The sequence below is a fragment of the Vulpes lagopus genome, chromosome 12 (genome assembly GCF_018345385.1).
Source record: "Vulpes lagopus strain Blue_001 chromosome 12, ASM1834538v1, whole genome shotgun sequence".
NCBI lineage: Eukaryota > Metazoa > Chordata > Mammalia > Carnivora > Canidae > Vulpes > Vulpes lagopus.
The window spans coordinates 66,114,315-66,132,091 of record NC_054835.1 but is presented as its reverse complement, the minus strand read 5'-3'; the positions used below and the strand labels follow the sequence as shown (position 1 = coordinate 66,132,091).

The window sequence follows — 17,777 nt, the reverse complement described above, 5'->3', positions numbered from 1 at the left end:
CCATTATCCAGCTGCTTACTGAGAGGCTACCATAAATACAAAGAGTGCTTTGTATAAATATATAGTTAGTTCGAGAGCCCAATCTCTTCCTTTAAGATAGTGGCTCTCATATCCATCTGTGCATTAAATCATAATATCCTGGGCCCCACCCCAGGCCAATTGAATAAAAATATCTGGGGTGGGGCCTGAACATTTCAAAACATCTCCTTAGGTGATTTATTTGTTTAAGATTTATTTATTTGAGAGAGTGAGAGAGTATGCTCGAGGGCAAGGGCGGGGCACAGAGAGAGGGAGAGAGAGTCTTAAGCAGACTCCGTGTTGAGTGTGTAGTCCACCCCAGGGCTCAATCTCACAACTCTGAGATCATGACCTGAACCGAATTGCTGAATCCCAAGAGTTGGATGCTTAATTGACTGTGCCACCCAGGTGCCCCTCCCTAGGTGATTTTAATGTTCATTTAAGGTTGAGAACTATTTTCTTAGGAGCTTTAAATCTAGGTGAAAGTTAAAAACTGTACATTAATTGCTGTAGAATATGGAAGACTATAATGAGCTCTATGATAAGTGATACAGAGATCATGGGGCATGAATTGGAAGGCATTTAATTAATTGTAGTCATCAGGAAACCCTTCATCGAGGAAGTGAGTTTTGAGCTAGTGGACTTTTCATGCCAACTATTTTGACTGGGTGTGGAACTGTTTGAAGAGAGGTGGAAGAAAAGATTGGATGATAGGTTGTAGACAGATTGTGATTGTCTGTGTCAGTATGGGAATTTTAACTTAATCCTACAGGTGGTAGGGAGGCTTCTGAGGAGGCATTGAGGATTTCTGGTGAATGAACTGGCATGGTGCAAGCAGTGTCTTTGAAGATTGATCCAATGGGAATGAGGGGTATAATCATTTGAACAAAATGAGGCAAGAGCTTGTGAAAAGAAAGACCAGTTGGAAAGCTGCTACCATGGTCCAGACTATAATGCTCTGAGCTAGGAAAAAGGTAGTGGAATTAAAAAATAATAATAATTATAGTAAACATTTGTATAGAGTTTTCATTATAAGCAAGTTCTTTCTTACAGAGGTTAAACTGTTGTGAAGTAACCTTACAGAAATGGGGGTCCTGACTGGATATGAGAGATTGGGAATAGGGAGTTGCAGGGTTCTTCCAAGGCATCAGGTTGGATGTGGAGATGGTAGCATTTCTAGTGGCTAACTCGGTGTCAAGGCTCTGGCTGTGCTCCCAGGTAACCCCTTGTGTTCTTTGCGTGACTCCTATTACCTGTATGGTTTGATGTATAGTGACTCTAATGTGTGGTGAAAGGAAGAAAAGAAAGGCTGTTGTCAATTCAATTTCTACCAAATAAGAATCTTAATGTATTTTTCTGAGTATTTTTGGGTTTTTCAGATACCTAAATTTTGTTGAATTTAAAAGGCTTCATTGGCGTGTGGGGATCCAAATATAGGGCTGAGGACCTTGTCCAGATAGGTTCTTCTCTGAGTAGGTTAGCTGTGACCAGGTGGATTTCCTTTTCTCTTGTGATTGAGACAGGAGCCATAGGAAGGAGAACTATGGAGCATGGTGTAGACACTGGAGAACATTCTCATGGCTCTGGCAACTAGGATGTTTGATCAAGATTACATTCTTATCAGAGCTGGAGATTGACTCATATCCACCACTGTGGAAATTCACTGTGTTCACACGTCCACTGGGTCTATGTGCTCATCTGTTTTGTGTACCAGGATCCTGAGGGAATTTAAATACCAGCCTAAATCAGCTGAGCAGGTGATGAAATGTACTTTTTCATCCGAGATGCTTGTTTCCTTGCAGTCAGATAGCAGAAGAATGTGCCAGAAACCTAAGGGATGCTGGGAAGGTACAAAGGAGTGACTCATCATCACAGCAATCCGTGATTTGATTTTCTTGTGAGATGGAAGAACAGGATAAGCCTGGGGATGAAGAGGAGGTTGAGCTTTTGTGCCCTGGGCAGTTTTAGTCCTGGTTTGTAGACTAACATTCACTAGCTCCAGCTGTGGTGAGGGTAAATTCTAGTTTGGTAATTTGGAATGAGAATAGCTTTGGAAAATTAAGATGTTGCATTTTATTTCAACTGTTTATTTTCTCACTTTAGAATACTGGGATCTTCAATGGCAGGAGACAGAGTGATCAGAAGACCGAGATGAATTTTAACACTATTCTAGAAGAGATTCTTATTAAAAGGTCACAGCAGAAAAAGAAGACATCGCCCTTAAACTACAAAGAGAGACTTTTTGTGCTAACAAAGTCCATGTTAACCTACTATGAGGGTCGAGCAGAGGTAGGAGACAATAAAAATTTACTTTGCGGCTTTCTATGTGGGTAATATTTTATCATATTGCCCCCTTCCCCCCAAATCTTATGGAATAAGCTGTAGGTAAAAGAAGTTAAGGTAATAATTTGTTATCATTTGGATCTGAATGATAAAGCTTAGAACTTAAGAGTGTGGTAAGAAATTATTCCTAAGTCTCTTTTTATGGTTTAGTAGTTATGGGTCTACATTTTATATCAGCCTACTGAATTAATCTGTTCAAGGATACAGATTTCCGTATTGGTTTTAGATCCTCGTGGAATTCATTAAGTATATTGTATACACATGGCTCCTTCCCATAAATGACTGTATTTGGTATCAAAGTCTTCTTTAGCACATGTACACTGTGTCTGTGTCCATTACTTTATATGAATGGTTATTCATTATTAAGTGGAAATTATTTAAAACTGGTTAGTGATTAGGTGGATCCAGCACATTACTGAGGTTGAGCTAAAGCAGAACTGCTTTTTTTTTTTTTTTTTTTGTGATAAGCAGCTACCGCAAAGTACCTTTTATGGGAGAAGGAGAAGTGGCTTGCTGAAAGGCTAGTCAGTGAGCATGTGGCATAGTGAGGGCAAGTTGTCACTCAGCTCCTTGCTTTTTAGTTGTTTTAGCCTCTGGTTTTACCACTAGAGGAGGTTTGTGAATGTATAGTTGCCTCTGGCCAACCTTTTTTTTCTCCTGACATCTTGGGAGTGCAGCATCTAGGACCACAAGTCCAGCCATGCTCCTCCCTACCACAAATATTCTTGGATTCCAGGGAATGTGCTGTCCTCGTTCACCACATGCTATTGTCTGGTTGGTTACAGTGGATTTTTGGTGATCCTATTCTTTGGTTTTATTTAATTCTGATTCTTTTTTTTTTTTTTTAAACCTAAGAGTGCCTTCCTCAGAAATTGATTTGCTTTTTTGGTTGTTTGTTTTGTTTTGTTTTTGTTTTTTTTTTTAACTCCCACTGATTTCTCTGTATTTATGTTCTCCTACTTCAGGGAGAATGGCATCTGCTTCTTTCTGGTTGTCCTGAAATTAATTTCTGCTGCGGCTTGTCATTCCAACTTGTGGAATTCTGTAGGTTCATATAATTATGGAACTTCCTAAATCCCTGAAATGCTGAAGACACAAACTGGAAAAACTCTTTTAGTTGTAAAACTATTTTTGGTCTTAATTTATCCTAGTCACCGGGACTTTTTGGGTTTTTTTTGCACGTACGTATGCAGAAATATTAATGTGTTTGTTTATGTGGGGCTATCCCAGTCCCCACTGGGAGTATACGTATATGGTATATGTGCTATAGTTCTTTTCTTTTTTTTTTTCTTTTAAGATTTTATTTATTTATTTATTTGTGAGAGACACAGAGAGAGGCAGAGACACAGGCAGAGGGAGAAGCAGGCTCCCCAGGGGGATTCCTATGCAGGACTCGATCCCAGGACCCGAGGGTCACGTCCTGAGCCAAAGGCAGATGCTCAACCACTGAGCCACCCAGGTGCCCCTTTGTGCTATATTTCATTTATTAAATCTGAAAAATTCAGAGTTCCAAAAGGGTTTCATATAAGAACAGAAATAAAATTATTTTAAAATCTAGTATAGATTTTAAGGGAAAACAATGTTTTTACTGTATGACAATTATTTGTTATAATTTGAATTTAATGTACCAAGTCTAAGAAAAGAATAGAAATGTAACTGTGGAAGTGGTAAAGCCTAATAGTTTCTTAACCAAAAAAACCTCAGAAGCCAATATTACCTGCTTAGAAATATGGACTGATACATTTGAGATGTTTCAATTGTTAGGTCACTTTGAAAATGGTAAATATATGAAATTAAAAGTGCCCTAATTGTTTTAGATTAAGTGGAATAAAGAGAACAGTGGAACTTTTTTTTATTTCAGAACCTGGCCCACTGTCTTGCCTAGGAGCAACCTTAGCCACTAAGAGAATCAGAAAGGACAGGAGGAGGAAGTTGTCACAATACCCCGCTTCTGACACCTAGCATCAGGATCCACCTCCTTTCTGACCTGATTAGCCCAGGGAGTCTAGTCCTGTTTTAACCCTTTCTCTTCCCATGATCCCTCCTGGATTACTTTTTCTCAGGGACAGACATTCACTAATATATTTAGGACTTTCAGCTTGAAACAGGGTTGCAGATTTGTTTGCCTCTCAGAGTTAAAAACAAATCATTGTCCATATTAAAAAGGTAAGGAATTTTAAGATAAGTATTCAAATTTTTGTAAAGATAAAAGTCTGACAAAAGTGGACTGAGTTCCTGCATGACAACTCTCTTGGCCTGGCTTCTGGGTAAGCCCCCTAGTGCTCCAGTGTCATGTTTCTTCCCGGTTGCAGTTAATGTCTTCTCTTTCTTTCTTTCTCATTCATCCTCCATGGATGAATGTTCTGGTTTCCATCTTCCCAGCCCTAGAAGCTCTGACCCAAAAGGGGCTGTGATGTAGGTAACTCATGTAAGAATCATAGGTATTTGAAACATGTAAGACTAGAGGTAGATTAGAAAAACCATGGGAGGGGCACCTGGGGGGCTCAGTCGGTTAAGTGTCACCTTTGGCTCAGGTCATGATCTTGGAGTCCCTAGATTGAGCCCTGCAGCAGGCTCTATGCTCAGCGAGGAGTCTACTTCTCCCTCTCCCTCTGCCTGCTGCTCCCCCTGCTTGTGTGCTCTCTATCAAATAAATAAATAAATAAATAAAATCTTAACCCCCCCCCCCCCAAAACCCTGGGTGTCATTCAGGGGTGAGGATAAATAGCCCTAGAGATGTTTTAGTTGTTCATGGTTCTGTTTTTAAAAGAAAAATAGTGGCAGGCTCTTGATTGATCTAGTCACTATGATTCCTAGTGTCTTCGTGGCAATTAAGTGCCATTAATGCTTTATGAAAACTCTCAGTTAATCATACTGTGACTCAGACATCCATGCTCCCCTGGTTCTCTGAACCCAGCTCCTCCAACATGATGGCAACAAGCTTTTCTTCCTATTAAATATATTTTATTGTGCTTTTCAAAGTATGCTAAGGAATTCTGTGCTAGATGATGAGAAATTCAGCCAAGCTGTTTCTTCCAAGTCAGATATTGGCAAAGTTGTGTTTCTGCTGTGGGCTGTTCTTGGTTTTCTCTTCTTGCTCTTACTGCCCTCAATTAGCTCATGTTTCTGCATTTTTTAATGAACCGATAAGAGATCTTCTTGGCATTGATGCTGTTTGATCTTACTCATAACACCCAGAGCTGTTATTATGAGTAAGTTTAGGGGTTTTGTAAGTGATCTTATTCTCTGGCCAGGGAACTAAATGACACATGGGTTAGACCCCCTGACATGGTCGGGGAACCTCCATGTAGAGTTGAGATGGAATTCAGGGAAGAGCAGGGCTGGAGCTTAATCAGGAAAAAGGTATATTAAACAATGGTAAAATAAACAAAAAAACAAACTGGTGAGAAAACAAGGGGTGGAGAGATTTCTAGGTGTTGAGATTTGGAATAAAAAAAATTCAAGTGGTGTGTAAATCAATTATCATTAGCTAAGAAATCGGGAACTTTTATGGTTATAATTTAAAAAAAAACTTCTTTTTGGTTGAAGAAAATCACTGCTAGGGAAGGTTTTTGTCCTGGCTCTGCCACTATCTAATTGGACTTTATAAACAATATTCTTCAACCCATATATCTCTTTACACTCTCAACTCCTCCTTTGTCATTTCTATTTCAATACAACACACATCTGATCTTTAATCTACTGCCATGAATTCACCTTCCTTTAGCTACAACCTTATAGCCATTCCCAACTCCATTCTCTTGTTGGATTACTTCCCTATTTGATTCTCCTCTTGGACCTTAATATTTTATTTATGCAGCCATCATTGGGATATTTAAAACCTGTAGCTTTTCATCTCCTAGATTCAAGTAAAAACTCCTTAGCTTGGAGAACAAAGTACTTGATACCAGTTTTCCATGTCTTCCCTCTTTCCGTTCTCCACCTCCTATTATGTCTTTAACCTACAGTTTCTCTTTCTCAGTATACCTTTGTTAATATTGTTCAGTGTACTTGGAGTGATGTATTTCTGTACCAGCCTGTGAGGATCCATCTGTCCATCCCATTATCTATTTTATCCATCAGAAATGTGTTGAGTGCCTAGCATATACTCATCTTTTCTGACTCACCTCAGTGCCTATCTTCTCTGAAGCCTTTCCTGTATCCCTCTCACCAAAGGGGGAATCCCTTCCGCCCACCTCAGCTCTCTGCACCCTGTGTGTACCTACTTTTGTTGTTGGCATCTTGGTTACCCGACTTTATTTACATATCTGTGTCTCCCATTGGACTTGAAGCTCTTTGAGGGCAGGGCTAGTAGCTTTTCCATCTTTGTATTTCTGAGAGTCTAGTCTAGAGCTGACTACTCGGTACATGGTGGATGGCTGGATGGATCAAAGGAGGAATGGGCAAGCCTCATCCTTTAGAAGCAGGCAGGACAGGTTTATCTTAAACATACATCATGATCAACCAGAAAGATTGTCACACTGCTCATATGTAGAAGAGACAGCATTTGAGGCTCTCCTATAATGCACAGGTGCTTCCCGTGCTTTATTCACGCACCCTTTGTAATGAGATTATTGAAATTTTAATCTTTTACACAGGTTAACTCTTAGGATGGTAGAGGCAATGAGTTATATAATTACAATGACACACGTTTCTTGAATACCCTGGTCAGCCACCTATATTTCTGTCTTTTGGGTCATATAGGGTTGTTCTCTTGACCAAGCCTGGGAACCTGGAGACTCTTAGTGATATAGAGATAAGAGCCTATTAAGGTTCTGAGATGATGTGATGTTTCCTTTTTAGTTATTTATTATCTTTAAGCGAGGTAGACCTCCCAGTGGGAAGCATAGCGTTACAGGGCCCTTCTAATAACTATCTGAACATGTATGACTTCTAGCATTTCTTAGGATTCTGGGGAGTGGGTGTGGAGTGGGGAAAATCATTTCTTTTACAGGTCAATTGGAAGCATTTGCATCAGACTTTAGAGGTTACTAGGTAGTTCAACCAGCTTGTAAAAAATGGGATAGCTCTAAATACTCCACAGACAATATAATAGTTAGTATACTAGGGTTTTTTGTTTTTGTTTTGTTTTGTTTTGTTTTTTTTTGTTTGTTTTGTTTTTGGCTTTGGAAATTCTCAGCTATATTATCCCATGAAAACTCATTTTCTTATTGGCAGTTGAGCTTCCTTGTTTCTGAAATTAGGTTGTAGCAGCTCCATGTCTTGTGTCTCAGTTTCCTTTCTTGTGTCTCTTCTCCTACTTCTCGGTTGTATCTGTTTTATATTCTAGGGACTTGGATCTGAGTTTCCTCATCATTAGTCATGTTAAAGGGGGAAGATGCAGGTCTGAAGTCCTTTACCTCCTTAATTTGCCAAATTAATCTATTTTTATGTCATAAGTTACTATTTTTTTCTCTAGGAAGTGGAAACTTATATAATACTTTTTTTTAAAAAAGATTTCATTTATTTATTAATGAGAGACAGAGAGAGAGAGAGAGAGAGAGAGAGAGAGGCAGAGACACAGGCAGAGGGAGAAGCAGGCTCCTCTCAGGGAGACCAATGCAGGACTCGATCCCATAACTCCGGGATCATGCCCTGAGCCGATGGCAGATGCTCAACCGCTGAGCCACCCAGGCATCCTGAAACTTATTTAAGACAGAAGAGGGGGAAAATACCACTCGTGAAATTGTTTGGGTAACTTTTTATTTTGCTGTAGTTTCAACTTAAAGAAAAATTGGAAGAATAGTGCAAGGAATTCTCAAGTATCCTTTACTAAGATTCATGTATGGTCTCTAGTTGCCCCATTTGCTCTCTCGTTCCCTTGGTCTCTTTCTCTTTGTGTGTTGTTTTCTGAACCATTTGAGAGAAAGTTGTAGACGTTGCCCCTTTTACCACTGAAAGGGTCTTTGTGTTTTGTCTAGGAACAGCCATTCTTTTTTATAACCACAGTATGATGATCAAAGTCAAGACTTTTAACACTGATTCAACACTTTGATCAAATCCAGAGTCTGTGGTCAAATTTCCTTCATCATGCCACTAATGACTTCATAGCTATTTCTCAACCTCCTCCCCTTGCCAAGTTCAAGATCCAATCCCAGTTTACATATTGCATTTTGTTGGTCAAGACAAAGGTTTTAAACGTGGTGCAAGGAGAAGAGTTGTATAGAAGAAATGCTGTTTTTTGGTTACATACTATGGAATGCCAGCTATCTTACAAATACTCAGTGATTATGTGTGAACGTCCATAAACATGAAATCAGGTTTTTTGTGTGTGAACGTCCATAAACATGAAATCAGATCTAAAAGCCGTTATAGTCTGTTCTTCTCTCATTCTCATGGTCATCATTAGGAGATGAAGATCCCCCTCCTGACAAAGAGATTATTTTAGCCTGGTCCATTAGGATGGACCATTAGGATGAGTAAAAATGACTTATTCTTGTTTCCATATGTTCCTCCCACCTCCAGTTTTAAGTTTTTATTCCTCCATCTCAAAATAGTTGTTAGGCACATAAGGCATATTATGAAGGACCGTATAGTATTAATAATTATTAGTCAATGAAGTGGGAGTTTAATCAGGGGTTTGGTGCTTGTGCTACTTAAAAGTAGAAATAATAAAAATAGTTCATATTTTGCAAAACATTCTTGGATCTGGCTGTCTTCGCCGTATTTTATTCATTGATTATTTGAGACAGAGTATAAGGAAAATCAGTATTTTTGTTCAGATAGGCTATTACCTAGTTTAATTTTATTCGTAAGACTTAGCTCTCAGCGGAGTGCCTGAGGGGCACGGTTGGTTAAGTGTCTAACACTTGGTTTTGTCTCAGGTTATGATCTTGGGGTTGTGGGATCAAGCTCTGCATCTGGTTCTGTGCTCAGTGTGGTATCTGCTGGAGATTCTCTCCGTCTCTCCCTGTCCCTCTCCGACATGCGCGTGTGTGCACACACTCTCTCTCACTCTCTCTCTTTAAAATAAATAAATAAGTCTTTCAAAAAAGACTTGGCTCTTAGCATTTTTTAGTGATATCAAAAAATCAGATTTCCCTCAAAGTTTTATTTAGTGACTTTCCCACTGAATGTATTCAAAAGACTTGTGCCATAGGCACTGAAGGCAGTTGGGAAAAGACCAAGTCCCAGAATGTTTGGAAATGGCATCACTGTTGAAATAAACATAGTGTTTCTTCTCACCTCTGGTTTCCCACCTGCCTATCTTGAAAGAAACTTCTCTTCACTGGAAGTGTGTCAAACTTGTTGCAGTTTTTGAAAAAGAAAACTATATTTGACATCATGAATTTTGTAACATATGAGTTTTATTTTTTCCCTGTTGCATCATGAACTACTGGGCTGGGGATTCTTAGAAGTCTTTGAAGCTACTTCTGTAATTAGTAGCTTCTAGTGTTTGTTGATGAAGATAAGTATGATGGCACTTATCCTGAGGGACAAAGAAGAGGCCAAATAAATTATATGTGTGGAGGAAGCTGAAGGTGGATTATTAAATTATATTAAGTTATATTATTAAATTATTAAATTATATGTGTGGAGGTGGCAGAAATGTAGATTTTAGGGGGTGGCGGAGGTTGGGGAAGGGTTGAAGGCCTCTACTTGGCCAAGGGTTGGAGTATGAGCAATGTTGGCCAGGGAGTGCCTATTCCATGCAGGGAGAGCAGCATGTGCAAAGGCCATGAGGTAGAAGGGGATTTGGTATGTTTGTGGAACTGCTCTGTTCTAGAACTATATAGATTTCTGTAACTGACAGTTGCCCATACAAGGGGATAGTTGGTTTGTTAGTAATAAAGAATTATATAATTTTAGAGTTTGAAGGTATTTTAAAGAGTGACCCTCAAATTTTTCACTTGTGAGAACTGAGGTTAAGGAAGTGATCTGCTCGAGTTCACCCATTAAGCTGATTGCTAAGCCTGGACCAAGACCCAGATCTGAATGTTCCTGAGTTAGCCTCTGATTGTATTGCCTTAGTTCGGGAAAGGATGTGTTTGGGTTGCCCAAGTAGGTGAGAGCACTTACACAGCTGGTACAATATGGTCATTCACAGACTAGACACTATCCAGTGATTCTTCAGGTACCTTTGCTTAAAAATACTGATCGCTTCTCCTTTATTGGAAAGGCTACAAACTTTATATTGCCACTTCATTTCTTACCCTTAAAGTGGTTGTGGGGAAGTAACCTTGGATACAAAACTACTATGCTGTTGAATCTTGCCCAGGCTGGTTGTAAAATATTTCTTGTACAATGGAGGTAGAGCGGATAGGGCAATAATTTAAACCTCACAGGCCTTGATTAAAGCCAGGACACTTCCCCCCGCCCCCCATTCAGGTTCTGGTAGACCCAGAAAGAAACTACAAGTACTGTGTTTAGGCTCAGGGATGGCATAATACATTTTTAGTTCTCAATTTCCATTTGTTCTTTTACAAATGTAAAATGTACAACTGATGTCTTTTCCCTAAAATTAAAGTGTGTTCTAAAAATATCTACTCTGGGAATGAAAAGATAATAGAAGATGGAAAGAAGAGTGACACATCCTCTTCATAGTAGTTTTACCTGATTTTTCTCATACCAGCCTACTAGTCTTACTTTTCTAAAAAAACATTAGTAATCAATGCTTCCCCCAATCTCAAATATTCAACTTAATGGAGACAGAAAGAGCAAAGGCTCTTGCTGCACATAATAGTTTTCTTCCCTGTAACTGTAGTACCACCCCCATCAGTTGAAAGTGTCTTGCCCTTTTAAAATTATTGTTAAATTTCTTTATATTTTTATTATTATAGCCTTTTCCCCCCTCATGAACTACATAATAATCTTCTCAAGGGCAAAGGTTGTTGCCTCATAAATGAAACATATCACACAATGCCTTGTACCCATTGGGCTCTCAAAAAAGTCTTTGTTGGCAATAATTATGATGGTGGTGGTCTGTTATTGTTCTGAGGAGCAAAGAGATCTTTAGAGACGTTGTGATAGTTATTTCTCATGCAATTTTGTTGTTGTTGTTTTAGTTAGGAGATGCATTATTTAAGTGTAGAAACAAAACTTCTTTCTTAATTTGGTATTTATTAGTGTTATCCTCTCCCCCAAATGGAAATGTGGACATTATTTTAAACAACTAGAGTCTCAACTGTCAGAAGAAATCACCCAGCAATTTAAGAAAGTGAAACTGCTTGTTGAGTTGTTTCTGGGCTGTTCAGGACATGCTAAGTCTTAGCCATTGGTCAATGCTGGTCAGGTGCCTGTAGAGGATTATCTGCAGAAGGGAGCTTAGAAACACCTGTGTTATTCAGCAATTAATTCTGACTAATAGGAGAACTCCTGCCATTGTTGGCATTTAGGTTTTGTGAATACAGTGTTCTTCTCAGATAAAATATTGAAGTTTGATGATTGCTACTTGAGATTGTTAAAAACATTGATATTGTCTTATTACCAAAGCCATTTACTTTAAAAATTTTTAATCATAGAGAATTGTCTATAATGCTTACATGATTCCACACTACTAAACACCTAAAATGAAAAATTGTGCCGAATATAGTTGCTTGCTAAATAAAATTAAATGTGTAAGTAAGAGACTTAAATCTCTCAAGATTTTTAATAGATTAAAAATTATCCCCTCCCCCTCATTATCCTAGTTGTATGAGAAAATGTTTTTCCATTCTATCTTGATTCCACATAACCACGTAGGTACAGCTGTGCCTTAATTTTATTTGCCACAAAAAAGGAACATGAATGGGTATAATTCCTGCTCATGAGATTGTAATGTGAATTTTTCTTATTTTAGTTTATCTATTTTTTATTTTTATTTTTTATTTTTTATTTTTTTAAAGATTTTTTAAAATTCATTTATGAAAGAGAGAGAGAGAGAGAGACAGGCAGAGACACAGGCAAAGAGAGAAGCAGGCTCCACCCTGGGAGCCCGATGTGGGACTCGATCTCGGGTCTCCAGGATCACGCCCTGGGCCAAAGGCAGGCGCTCAACTGCTGAGCCACCCAGGGGTCCCCTGAATTTTTCTTATTTTAGAGGGATATGTAAGTTACATATATAATTGTATATTTATAAATTATATATAGATTTGTGTACTTATAAGTTACAGAATTTATATATCAAAGAATTATATATTTATTAAATATATTTATTTAAATATATATTAATATGTTTTTTATTTATATATTTTGTGGCAGAAGAGAGGCCATAAGTCCATACACTTTTGTTTGTTATGTGGGACTCACCTCATTTGTTTTAGTTTATTCATTAGTGGTACAGCAAAGATTTACTATGTACAGTATGCTAGGAACTGGGGAATTAAAAGATGCACAATTCTGGCTTTGTTAAGCTTACAGTCTAGGTAAGAGATAGCTCTACTTTTATAGGTTCATAATGACTGACTTTTTTGTTTTTTAAGATTTTATTTATTTATTTATGAGAGACACAGAAAGAGGCAGAGACATAGGCAGAGGGAGAAGCAGGTTCAGGGAGCCTGATGCGGGACTCCATCCTGGGACCTCAGGATCATGACCTGAGCCTAAGGCAGATGCTCAACCGCTGAGCCCCCCAGGTGCCCCCTGACCAACTTTCTTATGCTGTATCTGCTCTACTTTGGAGCTGGAGTTCTCATCCTTCTGCTCCACCTATTGTTTGCCTTGGCCTATGACCTTTTCACTTCACTTGCCCTTGGGTTTCCAGGTGTAAATGGAGTAGTTACACATACAGGATTTCAGGGTTTCCTTCTGTTTTTCCATTTTTCTGTAGATTTCACAAAAGTACAAGGGTTTTGCATGCATGCTTGCAATGCTCTGTTCTCTGTAGCCTCCCCATTAAGTGTATCTGTAGATAACCAACCCATTTACCCACCACTTATTTTACAAGTGAAGAAACTGGGGGACAAAGTCAGGTCGCCTTCTCTGAATCGACATCCCACTTGAGTAGGTGAACCAACATGTCTTGTCTTTCTGTCTAATGTGCTGTTAAACCACATTGTGCTACTGACCACAAAGGGGGACTTCCTTAAACATAACTCCACTGACCACCTGTATACATAGTTTCCTTCCTCCTTCCCTGCTTTGGCTTTATGTATCAGCCCTTGAAAAGGGAGTTCTTTTAATATTGTTGGTTTGTGTCTCTTCTTTCGTCACTGTTCCACTGTGAGGTGGTGGGAGTCTATGCAGGCAAGTAAATTGGAGTTTGTGGAAGAGAAGGAAGAAAATATTTCTGGGAATGGTTATATGAAAGAAGTTGAAAAGGGTTATACTTAGGGGCACCTGGGTGGTTCAGTGGTTAAGCATCTGCCTTTGGCTCAGGGCATGATCCCAGGGTCCTGGGATCGAGTCCCACATCGGGTTCCCCGCGGGGAGCCTGCTTCACCCTCTGCCTGTGTTTCTGCCTCTGTGTCTCTCATGAATAAATAAATGAATTTTTTTTTTAAAGAGTTATACTCAGATGGTAACTCTTAAGAACTTTAAAGTGGATTTGGTTAAATAGTTCATTGCAGAAATACTTAAAGCTGTTCTTCAAGTAACTCAATTCAGTATGAATGTATTCACGTTCATAGTCAACCCTAACAGGAGAGAACAGTGTCACCACTGAGAAGGACCTCCTCTAAGTCTTCTATAATAGATTATTAAGTTTAACATTTTTTTTTACAAGACTAAGCAGATTTTGGGGTTAGTTCAGTCCTGACTAGGATTGATTATAGTACATCATCAAAATAAATGGTAGAGATTTGAATTTTCTTGGAAAAAGAATGAGTAGCTTTATGCTAAAGGTCAAATATGTAATTCAGAATTTCTTTTTAATAGGGCCATTATTTTCACATGTCACATTTAATCACTTTCTAAGGATAGAGGTTGTGACTGAAATATCTACAGGAAACAAAACCAACATCCAGTGGATGAAATAGTATATTTCCTGAGGTTCTGGAATCAGCTATCAGCAGTTTTCTGTTCCCTCTTAATAATAGGGAACTTCAGTAGTGTTCTGCAGCCCATTTCCAAGCTAACAAGAATTTCTTTGTGTTTGCAAGTGAGAGATTATGACCATGGACTCTGGAGCCAGATTACCTGGATTGAAATCCTAAATTTCTTACTTTTGAGCTTGTATAATTGGACAAGCTACTTAAGGTCAATGCCTCACTTTTCTCATCTTCAAACTGGGGAGAAAGTAGTACCTCACCCCAGGTTTTGATGAGTGAATGGGTCACTACAAGTGAAATGGTCAGGACAGCTCCTGGCATACAGCAAGTGCCATATAATCACCTGCAGTTGCTGCAATAGCTATACACACAAGGCAGGTTGCCCAGTCACTCGCTTTTGTCCTTTTTTGGAATGCATTTCAGGGTTTTTGCTCTTGAATCTGACTTTTCCCAGATCCAGACATTTTTGCAGTAAGTATAGCTGTGCCGTTCTCCTGGTGTCGCAGGGGGTCCACTATTCCCATTGATCTCAGTTGCATTTTGGGGCTGGGGTAACTGGTGGAAATGCATACGCAGAGCAGGGCTACTTCACGTTCCAGGCATCTCGGGGCCTGTGTTGGTAGGACTCTCGTCGGGGACCGTCTGCTCTGAATGTTTTCCCCTGGGTGTGTGTGTTGGTGGAGCACGTGACAGTGTAGTGCTCGTGAGAGACGTACTGTTCCTTCAGTCTGACATTTTCATATACCGCAGGTAGATCTACTATGAAGTTAGAGAAAAGCAAGCCTTAGAGGCTTAATTCCAGAACCCTTTTTCAGGGTCCTGGAAAGATCCTAGCAGTTTTCTACTCATAATTTTGCACTTGAAAAAAAAAAGAGCCTTCTACTTAACCTGTATAAGCATCAGGCCACTCGAAATCTAGATCTAAATCGAACTTCAATAAAAAAAATTTTTTTTAAATAACAAACCCTGGATCTGTTTCTGCAGAGTATAGAAGGGTTTATTTGCTCTAATATCTGACCGCGTCTACAAATCTGTCAGTGAAATACCTGCAGGCGTCTCTGCTGTACGATCACTAAGGAATCAAGCACATTTCTAATTAGCTTATGTTCTGAAAAGTCTTCCTTTCAAGAGCAGAGTGATATATGTCCACCTCTCTTACATTTATTTCTCTTTAATATTTTCAGAGTTGTTTTTTAAAGTACCGTACTTTTCTTGTTAAATGAATTCCTGAGTGTTTATGGTTATAGGTCTTCATAGAATGTTTGAATTAGGTATTGTGAACATATAATCAAGCTCTGGATCTTTATAAATCTATTGTGTAACTAACCAGTATACTGTGCTATTTCTAAATATGACATAGAGGCACAATTTTCTATTGCCAATTTTGCTATAAAAGGGTTATTTTCTGGGGCACCTGGGTGGCTTAGCAGTTGAACATCTGCCTTCAGCTCAGGTCCTGACCCCGGGGTCCTGGGATCGAGTCCCGCATCGGGCTCCCCACAAGGACCCTGCTTCTCCCTCTGCCTGTGTCTCTGCCTCTCTCTGTGTGTGTCTCTCATGAATAAATAAATAAAATCTTTTGAAAAGAAAAGGGTTATTTTCTGTTACATTTAATCCAAATAATGAGAAGAAAACAGTTTTTAAAAAGTTAACAAAAATAAAAGCATCTTAAATTCCAAGTACAAATATTCAAAAGGGTGGGTGGGATTAAATATTTCTTTGCTGAGCAAGCTATAAACAGGGTATGCTGGAGGGAAAGATTGATGGGGGATGGTGGAAGAATGTACATAACCGATATCTGCAAATTTTCTGAATCGATTGAAATATAAAATGTAAAGGCAGAGAAATCTAGATTTGTAATTCATAATCACTACCAATTAGTGGGGTACTAAGATTCAAACCTGGGCCATTTCCCCAGACACCTCTACCCTAATTTTCTAGCTAAAAACAACCACCACAACAGCAAAACTTCTTACTTGAAAAAGTTAATTTAACAAAAATATTTTAAATGCCTCTTTTGTGGCAGGTACTGCTTTAGGCCGTGAGACCACAAAGGAGTAGATAAGACATATGTCCTGTTCTCCTGGACTTAAATTTTAGAGGAGAAAGATAGCACAAAAGAAGCCAATAAATATCTCCTGCCGTGATGAAAAGCAAAGCAGGATAGAAGAGGTGGAGCCTTGCATGCATGTGTGTTTTTTTGTTTTTGTTTTTTTTTTGTAGGTGATGGTGGGAGGAATGGAGATCTTAAAAAGAGCAAGGCAGGCCACATGGAAGCCCTGGGGGAGGGGAAGCCGGGAATGCAAGACCTCAAGAGGGTCAGCAGGTGCTTCCTTGCTCAAGGAACAGCAGAGAGCCTGAAGTGGAACAGGGGTGGGGTGGGATGTGTTGAGGAGGAGGCCCCCAGTCACCACACCCCACGCATGAATGGCTTTGTGGGCACGGAAAAAACTTTGTTTTTTTTTCTTTTTTAATGTGATAGGAAGATTTTAGAGGGTTATGAGTGGGGAGTGACAAAATTTGGCCCTTGCACATCAAGACTCTGTGGCACAGGGGGAGATGAATTGGCAGTGTGAAGGTTTGAGGCTTAGTTTCAGCTCTGCTAGCCAGTTTGACCTGGGGGAGGTCATTAATCCACTCAGTGCCCCAGTTTCTACCTTAAAATAAGGATTCTGGATTATGCAAATAGTTCACCAGAATCTTTTTCATGGCCAAATATGATTCTCAGATCTTTAAATAGCTATTAAGTGTCCACCATATTCGCAGTAGTTATTGGCTATGGGGAATAGAAGACCTACTTTCTGCTCAGACTTTGGAACTTCCCTGCTCTCAGCCCTGAGCCTCACCCCTGCCTCTGGGCCGCCATGTGTGGGTGTGTGTATAGTGGTGTTTCACTGTCTTTTCTACCTGCATTTCTCTGATTACTTCAGAGGATGAGCAAGTCTACATATTTTCAGTGTCCATTGGTATGTACTCTCTGTTGAAGTGCCCATTTAGGTATTTTTCCTCCTTTTTTCAATTAGACTTTCTACTTTCTCTTCTTTATTTTCTCCTTGCCCATATATGCTTTGCAAATACTTATTTCCACTTTGTGGCTTGTCTTTGAAGTCTCCCACTGCCTTTTTTTTTTTTTTTTTTGGCTTATTGTGGTACAATACAGATAAAATTTACCATTGTAACCATTTTTGACTTCAGTGGCAGCAAGTGCATTCATCATGTTGTGCGATAAGCATCCCTCTCTAGTTCCAAAGCTTTTCATCACCCCAAACAGAAACCTTGAGAAAATTCTGTGTGCACTTGAGAAGAGTGTGTATTCTGGTGCTTTTGGGTGGAGTGTTCTGTAAATATCTCTTAAGTCCATCTGGTCTGACGTGTCATTTACAGCTGACATTTGCTTATTGATTTTCTGTCTAGATGCTCTATCCATTGATGCAAGTAGGGTATTCAAGACTCCTACTATTACTGTATTTCTACCTTTAAGTTGATTAGTATGTATTTTGTATTTGTATT

General features: G+C 39.2%; 1 protein-coding gene across 1 annotated transcript in view; it reads left to right on the top strand.

The window, feature by feature from the left end:
• TEC (tec protein tyrosine kinase) overlaps window positions 1-17,777 on the top strand; it is a 132,375-nt gene that overhangs the window by 45,933 nt on the left and 68,665 nt on the right. Inside the window, exon 2 of the mRNA XM_041726963.1 lies at window positions 2,122-2,307. Within this exon, the coding sequence (XP_041582897.1) occupies window positions 2,170-2,307 (138 nt within the window). The 5' untranslated portion in view covers window positions 2,122-2,169. The remainder of the gene's footprint in view (window positions 1-2,121; window positions 2,308-17,777) is intronic.